This window comes from Geospiza fortis, unplaced genomic scaffold, assembly GCF_000277835.1.
Source record: "Geospiza fortis unplaced genomic scaffold, GeoFor_1.0 scaffold54, whole genome shotgun sequence".
Classification (NCBI taxonomy): domain Eukaryota; kingdom Metazoa; phylum Chordata; class Aves; order Passeriformes; family Thraupidae; genus Geospiza; species Geospiza fortis.
In genome coordinates this window covers 17249629-17273715 of record NW_005054301.1, presented here as the reverse complement: position 1 = coordinate 17273715, position 24087 = coordinate 17249629, and the positions used below count along the sequence as shown (strand labels likewise).

Genomic DNA, 24087 nt, shown 5'->3' with positions numbered 1-24087 from the left:
AACTCCTGACTTCGCTCAAAAACTCCATGCCTTCTAGCTTCCCCGCATCAAGCTTCTTTTGCCTTGGTTGACCACCTCTGTCCCCTGGACCAAAGTTAATTTCCCAGCGAAGGCTGAGGGAGGGGATGTGGGAGCTATGTTGGGTTGTGCAGTATTCCAGAAACCTCATCTAATTACTCTTGAAAAGAGAACATGAAGAGGTGGTCTGGTAATAATTTGCAAGAATCTGTATGGGAGCCAACAGCTACTAGGTTTGGTGGGCATGGTGCAGTCAACCCAGATGAAGGGGTTGATTGTGGTGGTCTTGGTAGCTGGGTTTGGGAAAGACCACAAGGGTCCTGTGGGAGGAGGGGTCAGGGGGATGATCCAGACATGTTTCTATGTCTGTAGAGTGAAGATTTGTTTTGATACAGGCCTCAAATTCATTGAGAACCCATTTTATTATTTTATCTGCTCACTGAACTTCCACTGCAAAATAGATTTGTTTCAAGGCTTTGTCTTGAAAAGTGACCATCATTTTGTCAAAGATGTTTTGTGCTTGTTCTTTTACCTGTTCATGTCTCTGACCTGAATGCAACACTGATGGTGGCTCTGCCTGGGGTAACATTCTTCCTATCCATTGTTCCTCACTTACTGGTGTTGGGGGACTGTTGCTTCTGTTTTAGCAAAGCTTTTGCCTGTGACTTGTGACAGATGACAGGATTTGTTGTCACCAGCAACGTCAGGATGAGCCAGGTTCAGAGCACCACCACAGAAACATGGCTGGGTACGAGAGGCTTTCTGGGCTGAGGCGGGAGGGGTAGGGAGTGAGTCTTGAGTAAGGGTGTAAAAACAGGCTGTTTATTCCTGCCTCAGCTGTTGCTCAAGTCAGTCCTTCACTGAAACTTGCAGCAAGAGCGGGACCCTGCAGTTTTCTTGCTGTAGCAGGGTCTTAGGAGAGATTTGGACTTGAAAGCAAGTTAAATGCGTCTCAGTTTGATTTTTCTCTTCACAGAAAAGGATGAAAAAATATTTTTTGCTGTCCCTGAAGGGGACTGAAACTCCTGAGTAAAACTGATGGAGCTATGGGACTACTAGGATCCATAATGGAGGCTGTGCCCCTCAGTGGCAGGATAGAAGCGGTCCTCTCTTTTTGCCCTGGTTGCTTCAATAGATTGTACAGTGAATGCTGCATGGGATGAGTATGTTATCCAAGCACATGCGTTAAGCCAGTGACTCCTGTCATTTTACCTCCAGGATGAGGCACTTCACGTGCTGATCCAAGGTGACAGTGGGCACATGGTGGAGGGGAGAGACTCTAAGCCTTGTGTGCTGCAGTCTGAGATTGTGGGGAGAAGGAGAAAATTCTCCTTCTCTTGTCTGGTTTCAGTGCATTTGGCTGAAGTGGTCATCTCCCATGACTCAGCTGCTGCTCCTGTTGGCAGGACTAGTTGTGGCAGATTTGGGGCCAGCATGGAGTATTGGGAGGAGGGAGGAATTAGGGCAGGATGGACAGGAATATAGTTGTATGGGGGAAGTAGGAAGATGCCCCCCAGCTGCTGTGTGTGATGTGGGTTATGAAGAAGAAATAGATTAAGTTTTCCTTTTGAAGGTTTCTGTTGTATGAAATGTTGCCAAAGTTCCTAAGGCATCTCTTTCAATAGAGTAAGCTGGCTCTGCTGACTTGGGCTCACTGGGCCTATGCTGATTTATGCCAGAAAAAATCTGGTCCTAAGTACTCTGTCTCTCTTCTCTGTTGCCAGCCCCCCTCTGATGGTATGCAAATTGACTAGGCTGGAAAGATAGTTCTGGTTTTTAAGATGACTTTGTGTAAAAACAGGCTTTTAGAGGGGAGGGTCAAAGGGAGGAAGCTGGTGAAAGTAAGTGCTCTGAATACCAGGAGAATGCTATTTCTTCACTTTGGAGATAAACAGTAGTATGATTATTATATATGTTGCTAGAAAGTTCTTCTGATACATGATATCCTGCATCCAGTTTTCAAATGTTCTGCACTGGTATGTAAGTTAGGACTTGCTGACTGCTGGGGATGGGAGAGTATCATTGCAGGTGTGTTGGAAATTACAGGGGAGATGTCTCATCCTTTTCAAACAAAGTGCTTTGTTGTATGCACTGCCCCCAAACTGCCAAAGTTATATAGGTAATCTTGATTTTTTGAATCTTCTTAATGGACCGAGTCATGTATTTACCTGGCTTAGCCCTATGACATCTGAGTATGGAATCTGCCTGATACTCTTGGTAGGAATCAAGAAATAACCTCATGTCTTTCTTTGGAGAAAACTGCAGTAATCTCTCATAGTCATCTGTTTGATTTTCTGCAGGAATTTTAAATCATGCTTAGGTGTTCAGTGGAAAATCTGTGATTTCAGTGGGTTCCAGGTGTTCAAGTGGGTTAAAAGGAGCTGCTCTATTAAGCTTGTAACCACCCTTTGAAATGTGTTCCTTTGCAACTCCTTTGGGGGACTATCTGAGGCACATTCAGGCCGTGGATGAGGCAGAGGAGGAAGGTAGTGAGGCTGTAATAGTGAGAAAGAAGGATGTGGGTATTGAGGGTGTCTAGCTCCAGACAATATTTCAGATTACCTGCCCTTGGCAGGACAGAGCGGGGCAGCCAGCCAGCGAGGGCAGACCTGCAGTTGGAACACAAACTGAAAGGAAAAAGGCGAATCAACCTGTCTGGTAATTCTGTAGTGAAGAACAAATTTCTGCCTGTCTTTGCTGTAGAGATCAGAGTGGCATATGGCTTTATATAGCCCACAGGGAAAGCCATCAGAGGGTGGGGAGGGAAGAAATGGAGGTGGGGCAGCAGATAGCCTGGAGACTGCTGCTACTTACTGTAATTGCCGTAGCGGCTCAGCTTCCACTGTTTGTTGTCCATGTCATCTCTGCAATTACCATATGGTAAATATGACTCGAGTCTCTAGCAAATAAGAGAGCTAGTATTAAAAGAGAATCTGTAAACAGCTAGTGCAGAAATGAACAAAGAGCAATAAACAGCCTGGACTTATGAAGAATGAATTAATCATCATGGATGCGAGGGCTTATTTTTTTAAAGCAGTTGCAGAATTAGCAGCTGAAAAAACACCACAGGATTAAGATATCTAAATTGTCAATAAGAGAGACGTGGGGATATATGGCAGTAAAGGGTGAGGGTGCTGTGTGGAATCTTATTTGATAACTGTATTCAAATTGGGTGAATTTACAGGTTTTGGCACCTTCCAAGTGAAGTGGGAGGTATTTTGAGGATAACCCATAGCTCAGTGCATTTTTCATGCCTCCTGCTGTGCTCAGTTCTGCAGAAGCAGTGGGCGTGTTACAGTGTATTTCCCACATCTCAGCTGGAGACCTTGACTTTCTGGTTGAAGCTCTGGAAATCTCTGCTTTCGTTCCGCACATGGCAGTCAGCACTGTGCTCCGTGTGCCAGCCCCACCGTGCTGGGGGCGCACAGCAAACAGGTGGAGAGATCTTCAAAAGAGAGCAATGCAGTGAGTTTCTGTGCATCAGTCTTGATTTAACCTTTGTAACAGTCCAGTATCTCGTCAAAACCTGCTGTACAGCAGAGCTGAGAGGCAAGTTTTCACTGCCGAGGCGTGTCTTTCCTGCTCCAAAGAGGGCAGATCTGCTGTTGGTTTTGGTGGGAGCAGGCACTGAACTATGGTTCTCTGAGATACCCATCTGCTTCTGAGTGCCTCGAAGATGGAGAATCAAGAGGAGATGAAGATAAATGATTAAAGGGCAGCCTGGGCTAATTTATAAAGATTAAAATAAATTTGTGTGCTTTGGCCAAAGAAAAGCTGTGGAGGAGAAGAGCTATTTACAAGTATCTGAAGCATGTAAATCTCAGACATGGAGGAGAATGGTTGAGAGTGCTCCAAGGACATGATAATGAGAACTAGCAGCATAAATTTTCTTAATTTCATCCTAAATATAAGGAAGATGGCTAAAGCCTCCAAGATAAATTACATCATGGCGGAGTCTCTATGGGAAGTTGTGGAAATGCCATCACTTGGATAATTTAAAACTCAGCTGGACAAAGTACTAGGAAATAATGGTCACAAGGGGAGGAAGGCAGTGGAAGTCCCTGAGGCATGGACCAGGCAGCTCTTCTGTCTCTGGTCTAGCTAACTCTGAAATAAATGAAATCTGTGCTAATTAGGCTGAGGGCTTTTCTAATATGACAACAACCACTTGTTTTTGCTGCAGTAGTAAAGATGCTTTCTGAAGTGTAACCTTCTTCTCCTCTCCCCTCCCGGTTTTCTGCCCAGTTTCCCACTTCACCATTTCCTGCTTCTGTCTCCATTCACCTTTTTAATATTTTTTTCTTGCTGAGCTATGAACAGGCCCTTCTGAACAGACTTGTGGAGGGCTTATAATTTCTCTTCTGTGCGATGTGGCATTTTTGGTATTTTTTTTTTTATTGCATATAGACCAAAAAGCAATAAATTTTGTTTTTATTTTTCCTTGAAGAAGAAGTTTAGAAATAAACAGGCTCTTCCAGAGGATGGGAACAGTGGGTGCCCAGTTCCTGGGATTAGCACTCAGCATGGCTTGCTGGTGGCTAAGGGCTCCCTACTTGCCTACTTGTTACACCAAATCCAGCACATCATGTGGTTTTTGTTTGTCTCAAATAGGTGTTTTCTGTCAGAAAACTTGTGTTTTTCTTAACGAAGTCTGGATCTAAAGATGAGATATGACTATAACACCTCTTCTCTCCTTATGTACCATTTAGCCTGCCTCTGTGTGCAAATAACTATGGGCTCTGCAGCACAAGTGCACTGTTGACAACAAATCCTAGAGTCTTTAATTGTAACAGTTGCAGATCTGTCACCAGAATGCTAAAGAAATGTCAGAGTTGCTGCTGTCATCTGTAGGATGCTGTGAGTCACTAGGTGATAAGTTGCACTCTGATGGTGGCACCTGAACCAGCAGTATAGTATGTCTATGAAGCAGGAGCAGTAAATAACACACCCTGTGTGCTGCCACGGGCAGTACATAAAATGTCTTTCACTGACAAGAAGTTTTCCTCACACTGCTGAAATGTTTTTCCCCTTCCCCTACTGCTCCCCAAATGGTCCTCGCTACTCTTTATAAACCAGCAAGACAGTGTGATGGAAACCAGTGCCTTGAAGGCTGCAGCAGAGGAACCAGTGCCTGGTGCAACCCTGTATGTTGTCAGGTGCTCCATGTTGTCTCCTTAAGCTGCAGTCCATGGGAGAGGCAGGGGGATCACCAAGTGGGTGACCAAGTAACTCCACTTCTTTATTTCCCTCAGCCTCCTAAACCTAAAAGGGAAGATTTTCAGCATCTTCACTGAGCCTTTCACATGATAAACATAAGAGTCTGGAGAATGTGGCTGAACCTTCTCCTTCATTTTGGAGCCATTCAGTCACTAGGAAGAACGGAGAGTTCACCTGTAAGGGGATACAAGCCACCTAAAGGCTTTAACTGTGTTTAGAAACTCCTCTAAATATATTGAAAAGACTGACCCTTGAAGGTCTGCCTCTAAATGTGCAATGGAGGCTTCCTAGTGACTTCTGAAAGGCCACAACACTGACTTTTTGCCAAGTGCACATGTGGTTGTCACCAGGGCACTGCAGTGAGCTCCAGGTGCAGTTTGTACACAGGATGACTTTGCTGTGGCTCCCTGTGCACTAACAGCAGGTGGTGGTCACAAGCAGGCCGGGACCCCATAGCTGTGCTTCTTAGTCTCTTACTATGAGGGCAACTGAGCATGGGCACAGGCTGACCGGAGAGGTTGTGTTTGAATATCCTCAAATATATTTTTTAATATGTTTTGAGTGTATTCAAAAGCCAGCTGTATGTGGTGCTGGGCAACTGGCTCTAGGTGGTCCTACTTGAGCCAGGGCATTGAAGCAGCTGGCCTCCAGAGATCACTGCCACCTCCTGTGTGAACTGCCTGCTTGAAAGTCCTGGAAAAACAACTGTGAGATTGTGTAATATTCATGAAAAAAAAACCAGCCCTCATCTATATCTGAGCAGATAATACTGCCTTTTAAGCAGGAGCATGCCCACTACTAATCTGTATGTTAGCCTAAATACTAGGTTTTGGGGTTTGAATATAAAAGAGGCTATGGTTCTGGGGGAAAAAAGAGCAACTCTTGCTGTTTCCCAGGCTGAGGAATCTCAGACATGGATGTGTACGGGCAGCAGAATAGCAAACACACCATGACTCCGAAGGAGGCTGCACTACCACGCACCATCAATAAGGATGGCTTTTAAAGTGTGGCTGTGGCTGCCCACTGGAGGCTTTCTGCAGTGTCTGCCACCTCCTGTGCATATCTGTGTACAGAGCTGTGTTGCAGCTCTGCTACCCATATATCTGTCTATCCTATACAGATGTTCTTTAGGTCAGGTGTGAGCAAGGAAATAAAATGCCTGGCCAGTCAAGTGCAGTCAGTGGGGTATTGGAAAGGGACAATTAAGTACAGGCATCTTTATGAGTTAGCTATTTATGCCCCTGCTTTTCCAGGAGCATCATGGATACTAAAATACAGAAAAAACAGTGTGGACTGGTTCCCCAGGGCAAGTTGAGTGTTTGGAGGTTGCTCCTAGCTGTACACAGGCTTGTGATCTGCTTGGACCAGCCCCTGGGATCACCAAATGAACTGGATCTCATCACTGCGGCATTTCTATAAGGAATTAGTAAACTTGAGTTGTTATGTCAATTAACACCCATTTACCATGCCAGAATGGTGGGTATTGCTCAAATTACTAGAGATGCCAGCTTGTAAATATTAAAGACTTGCTAAGAGAGCTGGTAGCTTTTTTTATAGTAGCTTTTTTTTTTGCACTGTCTTGAGCAAAAAGAAAGGCTGCTTTTGACACATACCAAGGGGATTAATCCATAGGCAGCTAATTCTGGGCTTTGGCATGTTTACTGTGAAGTGCAAAGCAACAAGCACCTACAGCTCTCTGCCATAACTTTTCCATGGAGCCGAACTGTGGGGATCTGTCATGGTCTAGACATGAGTTATTGTGCTGTTTCCCTCATAAAACCTAGCTGGTGCAGTAGTACAGAGGTGAACTACCTCTTTGCTGTGTCATAATCTGTGAAAAGTCAGCTTGGGCTCCTTGGTTGTGCTCATTTCAGATAGGCAGGCATGTGCCATTAGTCTGACAGTTTAAGGCCTGGTCTGTGTTGGAAACTTGTACTTGTCCGACAAAATGAATCTGATTACACTGCTTTGGCCTTTGGCTTGCAGGTAAATCTTAACTTGCATTCTGGATACTATTCTTGTAGAGATGAGCATGGGGCTCAATAGCATTTCAATGGAGAAAATTGAAAAATAGGCTTTGTTTTGTATTAAATATTTTGCCATACTTTTATGCCGGGGGAGGGAGGACCGTGCAGTAGGTATAATACCTCCTCTGCAAAAAGTCAGTCATTTGTATTCTTTGGCAAAAAGGCTATAATTTCAGTTTTAACTCATGGTTGTGAAAACCCCTGTATGTTCAATCAAAAAGCTTTTATGTGCTTTGGAACTGAGGAATGTGAAGTCCTGTTATTAAGCTGAGCCTTATTTCTGTCTCTCTCAGCTTTGGAGCGGGGCTGTCAGATGATGCTGATAGCAGTGCTGTATCTGCTCTGTGCTGGGACAGATGCTTGCCAAGTGCACCTTGAGCCATCTCTGCCTGGCTCCAGTGCAGCACCTACGCCTGAGTGGGGCTCACCCCATGCTGAGATCTAATCAGCTGCCTTTCCTGGCTAGTCTCAAGTCTGGGAGAGAGGATGTATGGCCACAGATGTACTCCTATGTCTCATTTATTTGGGAGGTGGGAGGGAGAGGGGAAGGAGAGGGAAGTGCCAGAAGACTTAATCTTATTTCCAGGTCAAATCCAGAGGCTTTTTTGATTGTTTAAGGGGCATTTTGCCTAAATAAGAAATTAATAGGGACTTGCCTTTGATTTTGTATTTAATGAGCAGTGATGTAGGAACTTGGTATGTAGAGGTTACGTATCAGCTATCACTGTGTTATGTTGCCTCTTGATTTTGTTTCTTGTAAATGCTTCCTTTTGAAAAGATCCTTACCTTTAGATTCATGAAAGAAGTTGTATACAAAAAGGTAAATTATAAGGTCTCAGTTTAGCTTTGCCAGCTTTATGCCAAATACAAATCCACAGGAGACAAATCATCAGTCTTCTGAAACTCAGCTATTATAAAATATCACAGAATTGTCTCATAGAACCATAAAGTGGTTTGGGTTGGAAGAGACCTTAATTGTGACAAGCGTGGTCCATACTACCCTCTAGACTGTCTTCAGAAGGATTTCAAGACTCATCTTTTTATTTATGTGTTCTATTTATGCATTTATAGATGATGTGGCCATTGTCAACTCTTGTAGAAGGAGTTCCTTCCACTGAAATAACTATTATGTGTCTTCCCAGAGCCTTGCTGTTGAATGCTTGCTCATCCTGGTGCAGTGATGCTTACAGCACTTTGTCTCTTTTGCATTGATTGATTGCTTTGAACTTACCCTACCATACAGGGGACACTTTCTGGTCCCCCCACTGCCAGTGTCCTCATTTGTGTGTATTCAATTTGGAAGCAGTAGCAGGGCAGAGACTTGTGGGAGAAAATTATGTCTGATAGCAAAGAGATGGTGGAAATTATGATCCTTGTGATCACCCAGTACCAGCTAACTTTCTACTGTTGCTGCAGTCTCCTGTCGTTCGCGTCTTGTAGGGCCAGGGCAGTGACAGTGCTGGAATGACACCTCTCTGTGCCAGATGTGGATGTGTTTTGTCTCACTGGTGTCAGAGGGGTGACACCATGGTGCCTCCTGAGTGCCTAGGAGTGACTCAGGATTGTGCTGCAAGCCCGCCTGGAGGCCTGGTGCTCAGAGCAAGTCTCATGTTAAAGGTTGGCTCCTGTCATAGTCAACCCTTCTGAGATCAATGCTGCTGCTTAGAGGAGGAGTGGGGAGTGTCTGCTGCACTCCAGGCAGGCCAGGGATTCCCTCCACTGGTTTTTTGACTGAGTTTAGTAGCTATACCTTAGAGAGAACTTGCACCTTGTGTAAGCAACCTTGTTGACCCGGAGCTAGAGAATGAATTTTAACTCTTCTGTCCTCTGTCACCTGAATGTCAAAGCATTACCTCAATGTTTTCTTAAGGCCAGTTTTAAAATTTAATGTTTTTGTTCTGTTATAAAGCATTTTTGCAGCAGTTCTCAAATAGGGGGCTTGATAATGGGGGCCCTGGAAAATGTTAAAAATAGACTCTGAAAATGTTAGGCTTGTTGTGTTTTGCCAGATCATTGCACCTGCGTAAGCAGTATGATAAATGATATAATTGTTAGATGTGATGATTGTTTAGTAATTAAATATAATTGTTGTATAACCATAAGAAGAATCATGAGAAACTATGTTAGAAATTTAAGGGGAACCACGAGGGGCCATGCCTGATTGAAATCTATGTATACAATAGAACAATATAAGTTTAATAATTAACGTGAGAGTTATATAACGATAGAATAGAAAAACATGTTAATCTCGAATGTATGGTTGGAGTCAGATTTGGGTTCATTCCCCTGACACCCAGAGCTCTTTTAATAAAAGCACCGACATATGATTGTTTTGTGGTTATGTGTTTCTGAACGCTAACAGGATGACCATCAGAATGCTTCACTGCATTTTTCAGTTTGGTTAGGTTGCTGTTTTTCATGTTAATGAACATATATTAAGATCTTATTAGACAGTATGGCTGTGAGCACAGTTCCTGTTGATCCCACTGGGAAGTTTTATCTGTGGCAAAGAATTGCAGGATCAGGTCATTATCGTTTCATTTTAGAAAAATGATTGTGACCTCTACTCGATGTCAAGGCAAATGAAAATCAGTGAAGAAAAATGGTCCCAAATTCTGAGATTTTAGTCTGCAACACATAGCCTGAGTTTGGAGATCCTAACACATAAACAGAGGCTACCCTGGCAGAGATTGTCTTTGAGATAACATACTATTCGTTTGATAAATAATAGTAAAATTACCCTCTGCTTAAAATCAAATTAAAAATTTAAGCGGAACTGGCAAGGTCCTGGATTGTGTCGAGGAGTGCCTAGCAATAGAAACCATCATGGCATTACAGAAGGTAGACAGTGTTAATTACAGAAGTTGTTTGTCCCACAGCGAAGGAGGTTGGTGGTAGCAGTGATTTATTTCAGAGGGCATTTAGTCATTGCACTATTCCTAGACAAGGCTCTGAATTTAAGTGATACTTAGACTCCTAAATAATGTTTGAAACCAAATTTAGGTGGTTGAGTCACATACGTGTTTTTGAAAGTACTCCTGTCTTTCTGCAGAAATGGCTGATCTTGGAAGACACAGCACCTACTGGATGTAGTACAGTTAAGTAGGAGCTGGGAGCTGCAAGTGTCAAGAGGTTGGTGGATACCTGCCAGCAGCTGCAGTATGAAAAAGGATGATCTGATGTACCTGGGGCGATTTTGGAGCTGCTGTGCTTGTGCAGCTGGTCTCTGTGTGCACCTTGCGTCAGAGGCACCTGGAACACGTCATCTTTGCTGTTGTGTGCACACATCTACCTGGCAGCCCAGAGATCTTGGGCTTGCTCACAGTCACTGGCCTGCACATGTTCACTGGCCCCTTCTCAGGAGTTTCCCAACACCCTGCAGCCCGAAATCTAGGCAAATACTGTGCAGAGAGGGAAGGAGGAGAAAATGGAGCCTCAAACTGAATCTGAGTTGTATTTGCTGGGCAGTTCAGTCCTCCCTGTGACCCTGAGCTATGCAGGCAGTGGGGTGTTTTAGTGAGATTTCAAGGCTGGGGCTGGGGGTGTCTAGCAGTCCTCACTGGGGCTGAGGTCCCTTTCATCCCTGGGAGCTCAATCAGGCACCAGGGCTGTGGGATACAGGAGGATAGATAAGTAGGCATTGGAGTGGGAAGGTATGTAGACGAACACAGGCGAATTTCACTCTTCTGAATTAGTCCACACAGCATGAAGAACTGTATTGTTTTTTAATATCAAGGGTGTCAGATATGGATTTGTGATCCTGATACTGCATAATCAATTCTCTTCCCTCTGCTGTGCTTTGTCAGGAACAGTTTTGTTCATTTGCAGTCTGTGTTCATGCTTTCCCTCCTGTTTTGCTGTCTTTATAGATTTTTATCTGAAAGTTGAAAATGTTTTTTGTTGATATTGGGAAGATTGCACCTGCTTTTGGAAATAGGCAAGCAACACAATGTGATGATAAAATAGCCATTTGAGATGCATTTATTACTGCTGATAACACAATAATGTTGTCTGGAATATTTACAGTTCAGAGAGGAGGGTGGATCTCCTCAAGTGTTCAGGAGCTAGTTAATCTCTTTGAACTGCTGTCATCTGAAGTTCAGGCATCTTGCTCTAAACTGCCTGACTGGGCACTCTCATGAGACAGCAGAGAGAGGTGTGAAGGGCCATAATCCCTTCTGGAGATGTAGGTCTTAAGTACATCTTTTGTGTCCGCACTGGGTGGGACGGGAAGGATCGTTCCCTGGAAATGAGTCTCTCCTCTGACTACAAAGGGAGACTGGGAGACTTGGTTTGATTTGCTGCCCAAGATTTGGGTAGTTACAGTAGGGGAAATGAATCCCAGGCCTGCTCATTTGGCAGTACAAACCTCAATGAAACTTAGTGGGAGTAAAGCTTTTGAACCTTCCAAGTGCTGTAGATAATGCCCCTATTAAGGTTGATGTTTCCTGTGAGATACTTGCCTGTGTCTGGACTCACAAATGTGATTTGTCAGTTAAGCTTGAGATCAAATTCTTCCAGAGACCCGTTATGAAGGAAGGAGAATAGCATGATCCATGATAATATAAAGGGTTCAGAATCCAATTTTAAGTGGTGCAAGCCCTACAGCAATGTAGTCTGTAAGTAATAGAAGGTATTATTGGGCAGTAATATGCCAAATCTATGTGCTACATCGATCAGCTCCATTGTTTTTGTATGGTATTTTAGGTTAGAGATTACTTTCATTTTAGAAGATATTTGAAAAGATATCAATTTCTTAGGGATGCAGAGGGAATGTTAGTGGGTACATGCATTTTGCTCTGTCTTCTGCGTTTTATGAACACAACTTTTCCTTAAATGTCGCATTTTTGTAGGTTTCTGTGACCATTTAAAAGCATGATTATTGATGTAAAATGTGACTGTCCAGATGGCAAAGGAGAGGCTAGTGATAAATGGCCTTTGGCACTTTGCCGAGCATGAGTCTTCTGCCCTATTTCTGAGTTGATAGCTTTACCTTCTAACATGGACTCCCTGTGCATCAGAGCTTGGGGGAGCCATAGGACTCTTCTGCAGACTGCAGCCTGTTAGGAGGGGCTCTTTGTGGGGATGATTTGGTCACAAAGGTACTCCATGATTTATGACTGAATCACGTCCTACAAATGGACTTCATTTGGAGATTGGTCACTGGCCTTAAGTGGTACTGTCTGTGTTGCTAGAGACTGCTTGACTTGTTTTATTCCCTGGGTTCTGAGTCAGACGGGTCCTCAAGTTTGACAGCTGGTGCTGAGTTGAAGTGCTGTGTGCTGGGGATCACCATGGCATCACTAGGTGAGTGGTAGCTGAGCATTCAGTTCTCCTGTTGCACATGATATAGGTCAGGAATGAGCTATTTTTTATATATATATATATAAGCTATATATATATACACACAGACACACTTTTCCTCTGAATTACTTTTTCAGCAATTGATCTTCATCTGCAGGGCATGTAAATGCTGCAGTTTGTTAGAGTCCCTGCTAAATACCTTCTGAGTGGCAGAGAGACAGCCAATACATTTCTACCAGTACTCTTCAGTGGTGAGATACTGAAGTGAGTTTGGATAAATGTTGCATCTTCCTTCTCTCTCATGCTTCCCTTCCCCCTCTCTGTTTTGTTTGTTTCAGGTTCTCGGCCTTTTTGGATCTACACAGTGGAAGTTGCATCTTGTGTATGGCGTGGTTAAGCTTGCAGCCTGTCACCTCGGCCTTCCTCCATTTTGGGCTGGTTACTTTTGTGCTGTTTTTGCATGGTTTGCAGGTGGATGCCGGCCTGACGGGAGACTCTACCAGTACAGTACAAAACAGCTCGTGTTCAGGATCTTTTGACTGCAAGGAGGGTGTTATCCTGCCAATATGGTACCCAGAAAACCCATCCCTTGGGGACAAAATTGCCCGTGTTATCGTATACTTTGTAGCGCTGATCTACATGTTCCTTGGAGTCTCCATCATTGCAGATCGTTTCATGGCATCTATAGAGGTCATTACATCACAGGAGAAAGAAATAACAATTAAGAAACCCAATGGAGAGACCACAACGACCACCATTCGAATTTGGAATGAAACTGTTTCCAACTTGACCCTCATGGCTCTGGGCTCCTCTGCTCCTGAGATCCTCTTGTCTCTGATAGAAGTGTGTGGGCATGGATTCATAGCTGGAGACCTGGGGCCATCTACAATTGTTGGCAGCGCTGCTTTCAATATGTTTATCATCATTGCCATCTGTGTCTATGTGATCCCTGATGGGGAAACCAGGAAGATAAAACACCTGAGGGTTTTCTTTGTCACAGCTGCATGGAGCATCTTTGCTTACATCTGGTTGTACATGATCCTTGCTGTCTTCTCTCCAGGTGTGGTTCAGGTTTGGGAAGGCCTGCTCACACTGTTTTTCTTTCCACTTTGTGTTGTTCTGGCTTGGATAGCAGATAGACGTCTGCTTTTCTACAAGTATATGCACAAAAAGTACCGTACTGATAAGCACAGGGGCATTATCATAGAATCAGAAGGTGATCACCCTAAGGGAATTGAGATGGATGGCAAGATGATGAACTCTCACTTTCTAGATGGGAACTTGGTGACTGTGGAGGGGAAGGAGGTAGATGAATCTCGCAAAGAGATGATCCGGATCCTAAAGGACCTGAAGCAAAAGCACCCAGAAAAGGACTTGGACCAGCTGGTGGAGATGGCCAACTACTATGCCTTGTCTCACCAGCAGAAGAGCAGAGCCTTTTATCGCATTCAAGCAACCAGAATGATGACAGGAGCTGGCAATATTCTGAAAAAGCATGCAGCTGAGCAAGCCAAGAGAACAACTAGCTTGCATGAGGTACGGCCAGAAGAACCCGAGGAATTCATATCCAAAATTTATTTTGACCCATGTTCCTACCAGTGTCTTGAGAACTGTGGTGCTGTTCTCCTCACAGTGGTGCGGAAAGGAGGGGACATGTCCAAGACCATCTATGTGGACTATAAAACAGAGGATGGCTCTGCCAATGCTGGTGCTGACTATGAGTTCACAGAGGGGACTATTGTCTTGAAATCTGGGGAGACCCAGAAGGAGTTCTCTGTGGGAATTATTGATGATGACATCTTTGAGGAAGATGAGCATTTCTTTGTGCGGCTCAGTAATCTCCGTGTGGTGGAGAGTGAGGAACCTCCAGAGCTCAGTAACTCCCCATACCCAAAGGCCATGTTGGCTTCTCCTTGTGTGGCCACAGTGACTATCCTGGATGATGACCACGCTGGCATCTTCACATTTGAGTGTGACATTATACATGTCAGTGAGAGCATTGGTGTGATGGAAGTCAAAGTCCTAAGGACATCAGGTGCACGGGGTACAGTCATAGTGCCATTTAGGACAGTAGAAGGGACAGCAAAAGGAGGTGGTGAAGACTTTGAAGACACTTATGGGGAGTTGGAGTTCAAGAATGATGAAACTGTGTAAGTACCCTATTCATTTCTGTTCTCGGGTCTAGTTATGGTATTTAACCCCACATTTTGAGTCCATTACAGGTGAATGCTGACAAGGGACAGGCTCCTTTTCTTCAGCTTTCTATCAGTTTTCCTACTTACCTCTATCAGGCAAGAACCGACAGCAGGATTTAAGAGCTCAAAGCTCTTGTCCCTTCCCTCTTGGGAATGACAAATTGAGGCTTAGAAATACTGGGGACCAGGGGATAGGAAGAAAATATATCATTCTCTGAGGTCCTGTAATAAAGCTAAGGGTTAATGGAGAGTTAAGGTAGAGAGAGAAGGAAAAGGATGAGGTTTTACTTGGCTGGGCAAATACGGGAAAGCCTCTTTTTGAACACCAAACATAGGGAACAGAGAACTTTGTTGCAGTCCCTAGATTAAAGGTTCATAACAATTATTCCCAGGCATGCAAGAGCTGCTCAGTAGTCCTTGGGTTTTATTTTCACATGAGCAATACTTCATACCTGTACCTGTGTCCCTAGGCTTGCCTGTGCAACTGGCAGGTCTGTGTGGCAGCAAATTCCCAGCACAGGCACAGCTGCAAAGCTATTTTGCTGAACCTGAAATCCCTGCAGCCTTTATGACTCTATAGTCAACCTGTATTCCTTACATCACCTTTTCTATGATCACTGTATGTCTGTTCATTTCCTACCTTTGGTTTTCCCCCTTATAAAATACTGTGGCAAATGGCAGTTATGGTCTAAAGCATTACAGATCACAGCCTGCCCATGTGGCTCCATGACCCAGTGTTTTCATACAGAATAAAGAAGGGAAGCAGCACCCATCCTATTAATTCAGCTTTTTTTTATTGCATACTAAGTAGCTGATACTAAGCTAGGAAGTAATAAAGACCAGAGAGGCGATAATGTCTAATTGCTCTAAGTACCTGTTGTTAACAGTAGTCAGGAATGAGAAAAATCCCTTAGTTGAGCAGGGAGAAGGACAGAGGTGTGAGCCTGGTGCTAAAACTCCTAAGTGCCTAGTTCCTTTTGTTAAAACCTAAACACTTGACCTATCACAGGAGGAATTGTGCAGGCTTGCATCTGACATCAGAGAAAGGAAATATTTGTACCAAACCTCTCAATACTATGCCCAGAAGGATGTTAATATATTAAATTCTACAAAGTAGGGATGTCCTAATTTGATAGGCCCTTCTGTTTTAGCCCACTAAACCATTTAATCCAGCTAATATCCACAGTCTTGATGCTTGATTATATGTTCTTCCTGTTAGAGGAAGAGAAGCTCCTGTTGGCTGGCTTCAGCCAGTGTCAGAGCTGGAAGGGGATCAGCTGTCCTAATCTGGCCTTTTTGGGAAGATGGACCATGCAGGTCAGTCTCCTTAACTGAACCACAAGCTGATTTCTGTGGAGAAAGCAAAGAAGAATGTTAGGTTTGTGGTTACAGTCTCCTGTGAGCAGGCTACCTAAAATATGATGGATACTACTTCACTTTAACCAGGTCTTGAAGCAGAGACTTTCCTTGCTTGAAGAAGACCATCAGTGAAAGGCCAGCAGATCTAGGGTACCAGAGAGTACTCTGAGCTGTACTCCCTTTCTCTCATGTGCTGGCTAATGGAAGACTTCTTTTTGTCTTTGAAAAGTATGACAGAAGGTCAGAACATACTGATATAGTTACTTCATTTGGGTTAAAACAAACCGTTTTCAGCAGAACCTTGTGCCACAGACTCCAATGTAAAAAAAAAAAGGCAAAAACAGGGATGTGTAGGTTGTTTAACACTGCAGTTTTTGACCCAGCAGTGGCCTAGAACATAGACAGGACAATTGTAGTGTATTTAAAATGGTGACCACACCTGATGCATTAATGAGACTTTCACTTCTGCATCAGAAGCCTACTGAGAACAAAGCCCACTAGCCTCAGTGGCCATGAAGATCATGTGGCTAGCAGATTTTAATTTATTTTGAAGCTGGAATTAGTGTAGTGGCTCAACGTAGCATTTAATCAAGCTAATAGGCCTAACAGGGAGGGAGATCATATCAGCCAGCACATATCTTTATTCACTCCCTATTTACTCCTTTATTCATATCTCCAGGAATAATAGGAGTGGAATTTTAGTCTGGAAACATGGAGGTAGTTTTCAGTAATTAGACTTTGGCCTTTGAATTCAGTGAACACAGGTCAGTTGCTGCATTTTGCCAGCTCCTCTTTGAGGTCCAGGTTGTAGCAACTGTAGAAACCTGGAAGCAGTAGTAGCTGGGTTTAATATTTTCTTCCTTCTCTGCTTTCTAAATCTGAATGCAGAAAAATAATTTTTATATTATACTTATTATTTAGGCTGCAAATAAATTTGAAGTTATTTAGATCTGAATTTTGGACTTCAGACCCACAATGCTGCTATTCCAACAAACAGTTTGCTCAGCCCAGTTTGTGAAGATGGGTGGATAGGGTGTTTGGTACAGTTTTGCTGACCAGAGGGCAGTGTATGAGTCACAGAATTGCTTGGTACAAGGCTGTCTGAAGACACTGGGTCACCAAATAGTCAGAGCATTGCCTGGCTAAATATTTGAGTCTGCCTCTTAGATGCCTTGCCACTGAGGGGGATCCACCACGAGGTATTGACATCCCCTGCACACTCAAGGGGGAACCAGGAGTCCAGCAAGCCTGGTACAGAATAGAGAGGACAGCAGGGAGGCTAAGATGGTCAGCAGGCAATACAAAGGGAGTCAGAAAGCAGTGAGAAATTAACGTGCTCCCCACTTCAGCCTACTGTTTAGATCCTTGCCTAGGAAAAGTGGAATTTGGGCTCTAGTTTCCATGCTGGTGTAAAACAACTACACCAGCATGCCCACCTCACTGCCTTAACCTTCACAGTCTTCTCATGGAGTCACTTTGATAAGATTTTTTGACTCATGGAGGAGACAAATTATTTAACAGCATCTTGCAAACACATAAGACAGTGCTGAGCTTTGCCGTGGCTATGCACGTTTGCTAAGGATCTGCAGAACTGCAGCCACAGAGAAGCACTGATCTGTGTAAACGGAAGGAGAGCAAAGCTTCAGTTCATGCTCTCAGCTTGCCCTCCATCACATGAACTTAAAAACTCGCATCATGCAGCAGCAGGCAATCTGTAAGCAGTTTGTAGGTTGGCCTCCTGAAGTGTAGCAATGGCTGGATTAATCCGAGCGGCGTTGGATTACACAGCATCCCTGAGATCAAACTGTAGGAGAAGCGCTGCCACCTACCAGATCCCGAGGGCCAAGGATAAGGACTTTCCCTGGAAACTAAACTAAAGGGAGAGCAGGCCTTCACTTGGATATAACAAGATAAAACAAACTATCTCACGGTTGGTTTTGAGAGGCTTTCCCTAAAATATATGGGACCAAAAAAAAGCTAAGTTGATGTGAACTTTACAGAGCAAGAGGGAAACAGGTCCTGCCAGCGGGTCTTGCTTATTGCCTCTGTGATTCTTTCTAGACTAACACAGTCAAAGTTTCCTTACTCACTTTTGGGTGGGAGCACAAGAGAATGCAGGCTGAGACAAGGGGTATTGAAACAATGCCACTATTACTGAAATATGGTTCTATGCAGAGTGTGTGTGTGTGTGTGTGTATGTATGGGTGTGTTTGAGGGTTCGATAGCTGTGAATCAAGCCATATAATCTTGGACTCTGTCATCTGTTGAGAAGGGAATCGATCAAATCTCAAATATAACCTAAGCAGCTAAAGTGGAATCCTAGCTCTCTTGTTGACTAAAAGGATCAATCAACTCAAAAGCTTTTTTTTTTTTTTTTTTTTTTTTGGCAAGATGACTGAATACTTTTCTTTTAAATGATTTTGTATGGAAATAAATGTTAGGTTCTTGAAGGTATGAAAATGTAGAAGAATGATTGACCCTGCTGCTTTATCATGTCTAAGCAATAAAGAAATCATTAAGAGCCAGAAGCAAAAAATGAATTGAGTTTTAAAGGATTTTCTTTTTACATTAGAAAGAGAGCTCCTATCAAGTCATTAAATTTAATTTAAATTTTCTCTGTTTAAATTGTTTCTTCTGTTTAAAACTGTTGAAATTCATATGGAAATTTGTCTATGTCTTGTTTTAGAACGTTTGGAAAGATGCACAAGTTACCAATGGCTAGCTGATATGCCAGACAATAATGAGGTTCTGCTGTGGCCCTGTCACTTGCAGCAGCTGTACTGACTTAAGGCTTAGTAGGTGCCTTTGTTGCTTGCTAAGTTACTTGCAGGCTACTAGAATTACAGCTATTTGCCCATAGACTTTGCAGAGTGTTGCCTGTGGCTCAGGAAGGAACTGGCTATTGAGAGATGCTGTGGTGTTGAACTGGTATTCAGTGGGCTGCAAAGCCTCTTTTCCAAGTCAGCTTGGCTAAACTTTGGTAGCACATGGAAACCTAGAGTCCCTTATCTATGTGTGTGTTAGGCAGAGTGCTTGATATCAGAAGGGCTGTCTACTCCTTTTATACAGAGACTGCTGGAGACAAACATATGAGGACACTGCCTTGATAGGCAGTGAGATACTGTTCCTTCCCTTCAGGATTTGGGTAGGATGTTGTGCAAGTTGCATGTTGCCTCTCCTTGTCTGCTTCTCCCCAGAGAATCCCACAGGCTGCTGTGTGCATGGTTGTGTCTGCACCATGGATCACTGTGAGCCTTGGGCTGTCTCCCAGGATGTGGTAATGCTGGTCTTCTAAATGGCTGTCATGGCACTGTGCAGTGAAAAATCATCCTCCTGTTGGGGGCTTCAGACACTTTCTGGCAGGGGGCTCATGAAATGCATGTCTTTGTGTGCATGTGGGGGCTAGAGGTGGTCCTGTCTGCATCAAGGTCACCTTGGTGCTGTGTCCCAAGGCTGCTGGTAAACACTTGCCCCAGGGCAGACAGCACGTGCTGGTGCCGCTGCCTTCTCTCCTGTGTGTTGTGCCGCCCTTGTTTGGTAGGAAGGTCAGTATTCCTTTCCCCTCCTTTTCCCTCCTGTCCACCAGGGCTTGGACACAGAGACCCTGGGCCCTAACCCCTTGCTCACTTGCCTGCCCTGATGGCTCTTGGCTTCTTCCAGCAGATCCGGTCACAGTGATAGGGGAGAAAAGGGAGCGTTGGTTTTCTGCTTGAGGATGTCATGCTGAGGTTTAGCACCGTTAGTTGGCCTTCCTTTTTGCCTTGCAGCACTTGAGGAAACTGTCAACCTAATTTTTTAATTTGATCACCTACACAGTCATGGTTGTGTCATTTTGAGGGGAATGCTATTATTGATACTTAGCTCTTTTGTTTGGTATTTCTTCAGTAGATCTCATAGCACTTTGCAAAGGAGATTGAGAGACAGTATTCCCATTTTGCAGATGTCGAAAAAATACAGAGAAAGTGACTTCTCTTCCTTCTGGATTACCCAGCAGATCAAAAGCAAAGACATGAATAAAAACTGATCTCCTTGAACTGCTGACCTGTGCTCTATCCAGAGAAGGTCTGTGTGCATCAAGCTTATAGTTTTCCATTATTCAGGACCACATTGAATTTTTGCAGATTCACTGACCTCTCTTCAGCTGTTGAGAGTCAGGATGGTACAGGTGTAGTCAGTAACTGGAATATCTCACTATTCCCCCAAGCTGACAACAGGAGCTGCAGTTTTGGATGTTCATTTTCCTAAATTAAATTTTGGCTGCATGACATGGAGGTCTGCTACATCAGCAGACTTTGCTTTATTTATATCAGCTGTGATTATGCCAGTTAATGACCAAGGTAATAACAAAATTATTTTGGTACTTTAGTCTGAAATCTTATTCAATAGCTGTCATACACCATACACTGACCCTAAGGCTCTGGGTTCTGAGAAGACAACCTTCAAAAAATTAAGACATATTAGTGGGACTCCAGGCAATGAGAATTTGTTGTGTGAGGCTGATGCTTTCCTTCTCTCAGGAGGGAATGCTTCCTTCCCATTAGAGCCTATTGAGATTGAATCCTCTAAACTTTTCTCTAGTTTGTCTCTATTAGTGGGTAAGCACCCTCTGGCTTTCTTTTCCTGCTTCTACAGTTAAATTAGAAGTTCTTGATCCCTATTTTAATTCACATTAAGGGAAAACAGTAGCAGATGCCCTCCAGTTAAGCAAACTTGCCCCCACTATTTTGCCATCTTGCCCCCACTATTTTGCCATTGATTTACAACAGCATTGGCTGTTGTATTTGCTTTTTGCTGTGAAATTCTCCTGTCAGTTTTCTTAGCAGTATCTCAGCAGTATTTAATTTAACTGAATTCCTTTACATACATGCACAGATACTTTAATTTCTGCTACAGTCTGTCCCACTGTGAGGTCTGGGCGATGTGACCTGGAGGGGATTAGTGTAAGGTGTCAGGGGACTGTTTCTGGAATGTCTGTAAAACCAGCCTGCAGAAATGTGAGCCCTTGACACCACACTGGGAAGAAGAGAAGCCCTGAGCTGACCTTTACCTTCCCAGATAGTCCTGTTGGCAGGTGTCAGGGGGATATACTTGCCCTCTGTCCATGAAGGACAAACAACATCCTGTCTCAGGGACTGTGACTTCTTGCCCAGAGGCATTATGTGACAGTGTTAAATAGGAGAGGCCTGGGACTCCAGCTCAAAAATGAGGCACGTGGCAGAGATCAGCTCTTCAGCAGCTCCTGGGAAGCTTATGGATTCTTTAAGAAGGCCCTTCAAATGGACATTCTGCAATGTATAGGAGAGGGCAGTGAAATTCTTAGTTTAGGGCAAACACAGGGAAATTCACCCTGACAAATGCAACAGCCAAGTTTTGGGTTTAAAAACAAAGGATCAGAACTGATCCAAGATAAAGCAAGTTTACTGTGGTTTTGCCTGCTTAACTCATGCTGACTCATGCCTTACTGAGTGGAGCATCTTTGCAAAATGAGTAACTTAGAGATCATGCTGTCTACACACAGGGTTAGAGGCACAGGTTGTATTTGTTTCCCACATGTAAAGAAGAAGGAGAAAGCACAGTTTGAATGATGAAGCTTCAGGGGATTAAGAAGAGATGCTGGTGGCAAGCTTGATGGACATCCCATCATATGTGCTGGGAGTTTTTTTGAAAGCCAGCAGTGGGAATGCTACTTATGGCATCATTATAAAGTGTCTGTGACTCTGACTTCTAACAAATCAGAGTGCCAGTAGAATTTGTGTTAAGTATGGGCTTATCCTTCTGTAAATGAGATGAAGAGAACAATGGTGTCTAAAGTATCCCCACCCAGAGGTCCTTCAGCCTGTTTTTGATGTGATTTAAAGAGGAGCAGCTCATGCTGCTCACGGTGCAAGATGGCAGCTGTTTCAAATAAGAGCTGATTTACCTGTTGCTAGCAGTGTGATTTGGTTTTTTTTTACCTCATGTCAGGAAAAAAGGCGATAAAAGAATTTGCTATGCTAGCTGATTGAAGCACCAGGGACCAAGTTCATTGTCCATTTAGCTTCAGTGAAAACAGCAGATTAAAGCTGGGAGGAATGTGGTCTCATACATATTTACAGCTGTCTTACCAGATGGGCTGTTGACAGATGAGGCCCCTCAAGTCTCTGCCAGCATGTATTGCTGAGAGCATTTCAGCTGAAGTCAGTCCTGGTGTTGAGCAGGCACTGGCTGCTTCCTGGGTTGGACCCTTTAGGTGAATTTTGCTGGAAGGGCAGTGAGATGGAAGTCTAAATATCAGATAGGACCAGTTCTTCCTGCCAGGCTTTGCAGGAACTGTCCTTAGGAGGCCTGTGGAGACATCTGCTGAGGTGCCACAAAGCCTGAGCAGCTTCATGTGAAGCATGGTGCAACCCCAGATGCAGTAACTGGAAACCCTCCTCTGACCAGCACATTCCTGACAGCCTCTGCCTATCCTGCCTCTCTCCTTCCACATCCTCATGTGGAGACCTTCTGGGTGTTAAAAGCAGACCAGGACTTGATGCTTTACTCCATGTGAGCAAAGGCCATGGCTCTGTTCTCCTGCTCCTTTTGTTAGATGGTGGAAAATCTCTTTTGGTGTTTCCAGGTGCTGGGCAAGAAAGTGACGACTTCTCTCTTTCCAGTTCACCTCTCCAAAGAGTTTCCAGGAGTGGTTGCTCCTGCCTGTACTGTGGCTGTTTGGCTGAGTGTGTTGTTGATGTTTTATCTCCTGCTGCACCTCTTCAGTGCTCTATGTAAAAGTATGTTGTTAAAGTGAAATGGGTTAGGAATTACCTTTTGTGCTTCTGTTTTTCTTTCCATGAGATCAGCAAGCCAAATGTGTCCTGCTCTCAGAAAATTACCTACCTGAGCACTGTGCTGCTTGACTTTTATCATTTAGAGAGAAAAAGGTGATAAAATGATCAATATTTAACATAGAGATTTTGCTCCACTTACCTGTGCTTTATCTGTTTTCTCTCCTGGTCTCTCCTTTACCTCATCTGCTTGAGAGTTTTGGTTTAATACTTCTATTCCCATTTCCCTCAGTAAAGACAACTAGATCACAATGCTATTTAGGAAGGATGTGCTGGGACCAGTGCATTGGCTTTGCAAGATATCAAATGCTCTGTTTTCTAAGACGTCAGAAATGGTTACTTTTGGGGTGGGTTGTGGTGGGCTTTGGTAGCTCACAGTAGTTTTCTCATTCTGTGGTGTAACTGGGAAGAGGGAACATGTGAATTGGCAGTTTTTCCCAGATGTGTCCTGTTAGCTAACACCCCCAGAGGTGGGGAGGACTCTGAATGATGCAGAAGCACAGTGAGCCGACTATGTATGAGCAATACCTGCTTGCCTAGTAGCTGGGCTCCCAGGGTTTCATCAGCTATATCCTGCAGACCAGTACCTGAAAGCTGTGGCAGGGTGGAGGAGCCCCGCTACTGCTGGTGTGAGAGGCTGTAGCACTGGGAAAGCATGAGGAGCTGAGCACACTGTCTCAGTGGCATGATGCCTGTCCTATTGCAAAGTCTTAGTTTTCTGTGATTAGCAAATTCCTGACATAATTGTCTTTCTTGCTCTTTTTGTGGCCTGAGAAGTGGAGCAGTGCTAGACATGGTCTGTGGGAGTCAGAGCTGATGGCAGTTTCAGTAGGTCATTAGACTTTGTGGTGGGCAGCTGGTGCTGACTTTCCCTTGAGGTACTGAATAAAAAGTCAGAGGTCTCATTAACCCATCCTTTATATGGTATGGGGCAGCAAAAACCAGCATAACAGATGTGATATCCCCCCTGGCTTGACAGTAAGCTGTAGACAGCAGAGGCCGAGCAGGAGAGAAATGCAGAGTGGTTTCCTTGGAGCACAGTGCCCAGGAGAGAGGGTAAAGAGCAAAGGATCTGCTGCTTGGAGTGCTGGGAGAACATCAGTAAGTGACAGGTGGGTTTTTTCTTCTCTAAGCTCTGTATGGAGTAGTAGAACTCAG

General features: G+C 44.0%; 1 protein-coding gene across 3 annotated transcripts in view; it reads left to right on the top strand.

The window, feature by feature from the left end:
* The window catches only part of SLC8A3 (solute carrier family 8 member A3), a 114561-nt gene that overhangs the window by 7631 nt on the left and 82843 nt on the right, over positions 1-24087 (top strand). For all 3 annotated transcript variants that reach the window (XM_005417540.2, XM_005417541.2, XM_005417542.2), the window contains one exon: positions 12905-14716. In XM_005417540.2, the coding sequence (XP_005417597.1) occupies positions 12951-14716 (1766 nt within the window). In that variant the 5' untranslated portion in view covers positions 12905-12950. The remainder of the gene's footprint in view (positions 1-12904; positions 14717-24087) is intronic.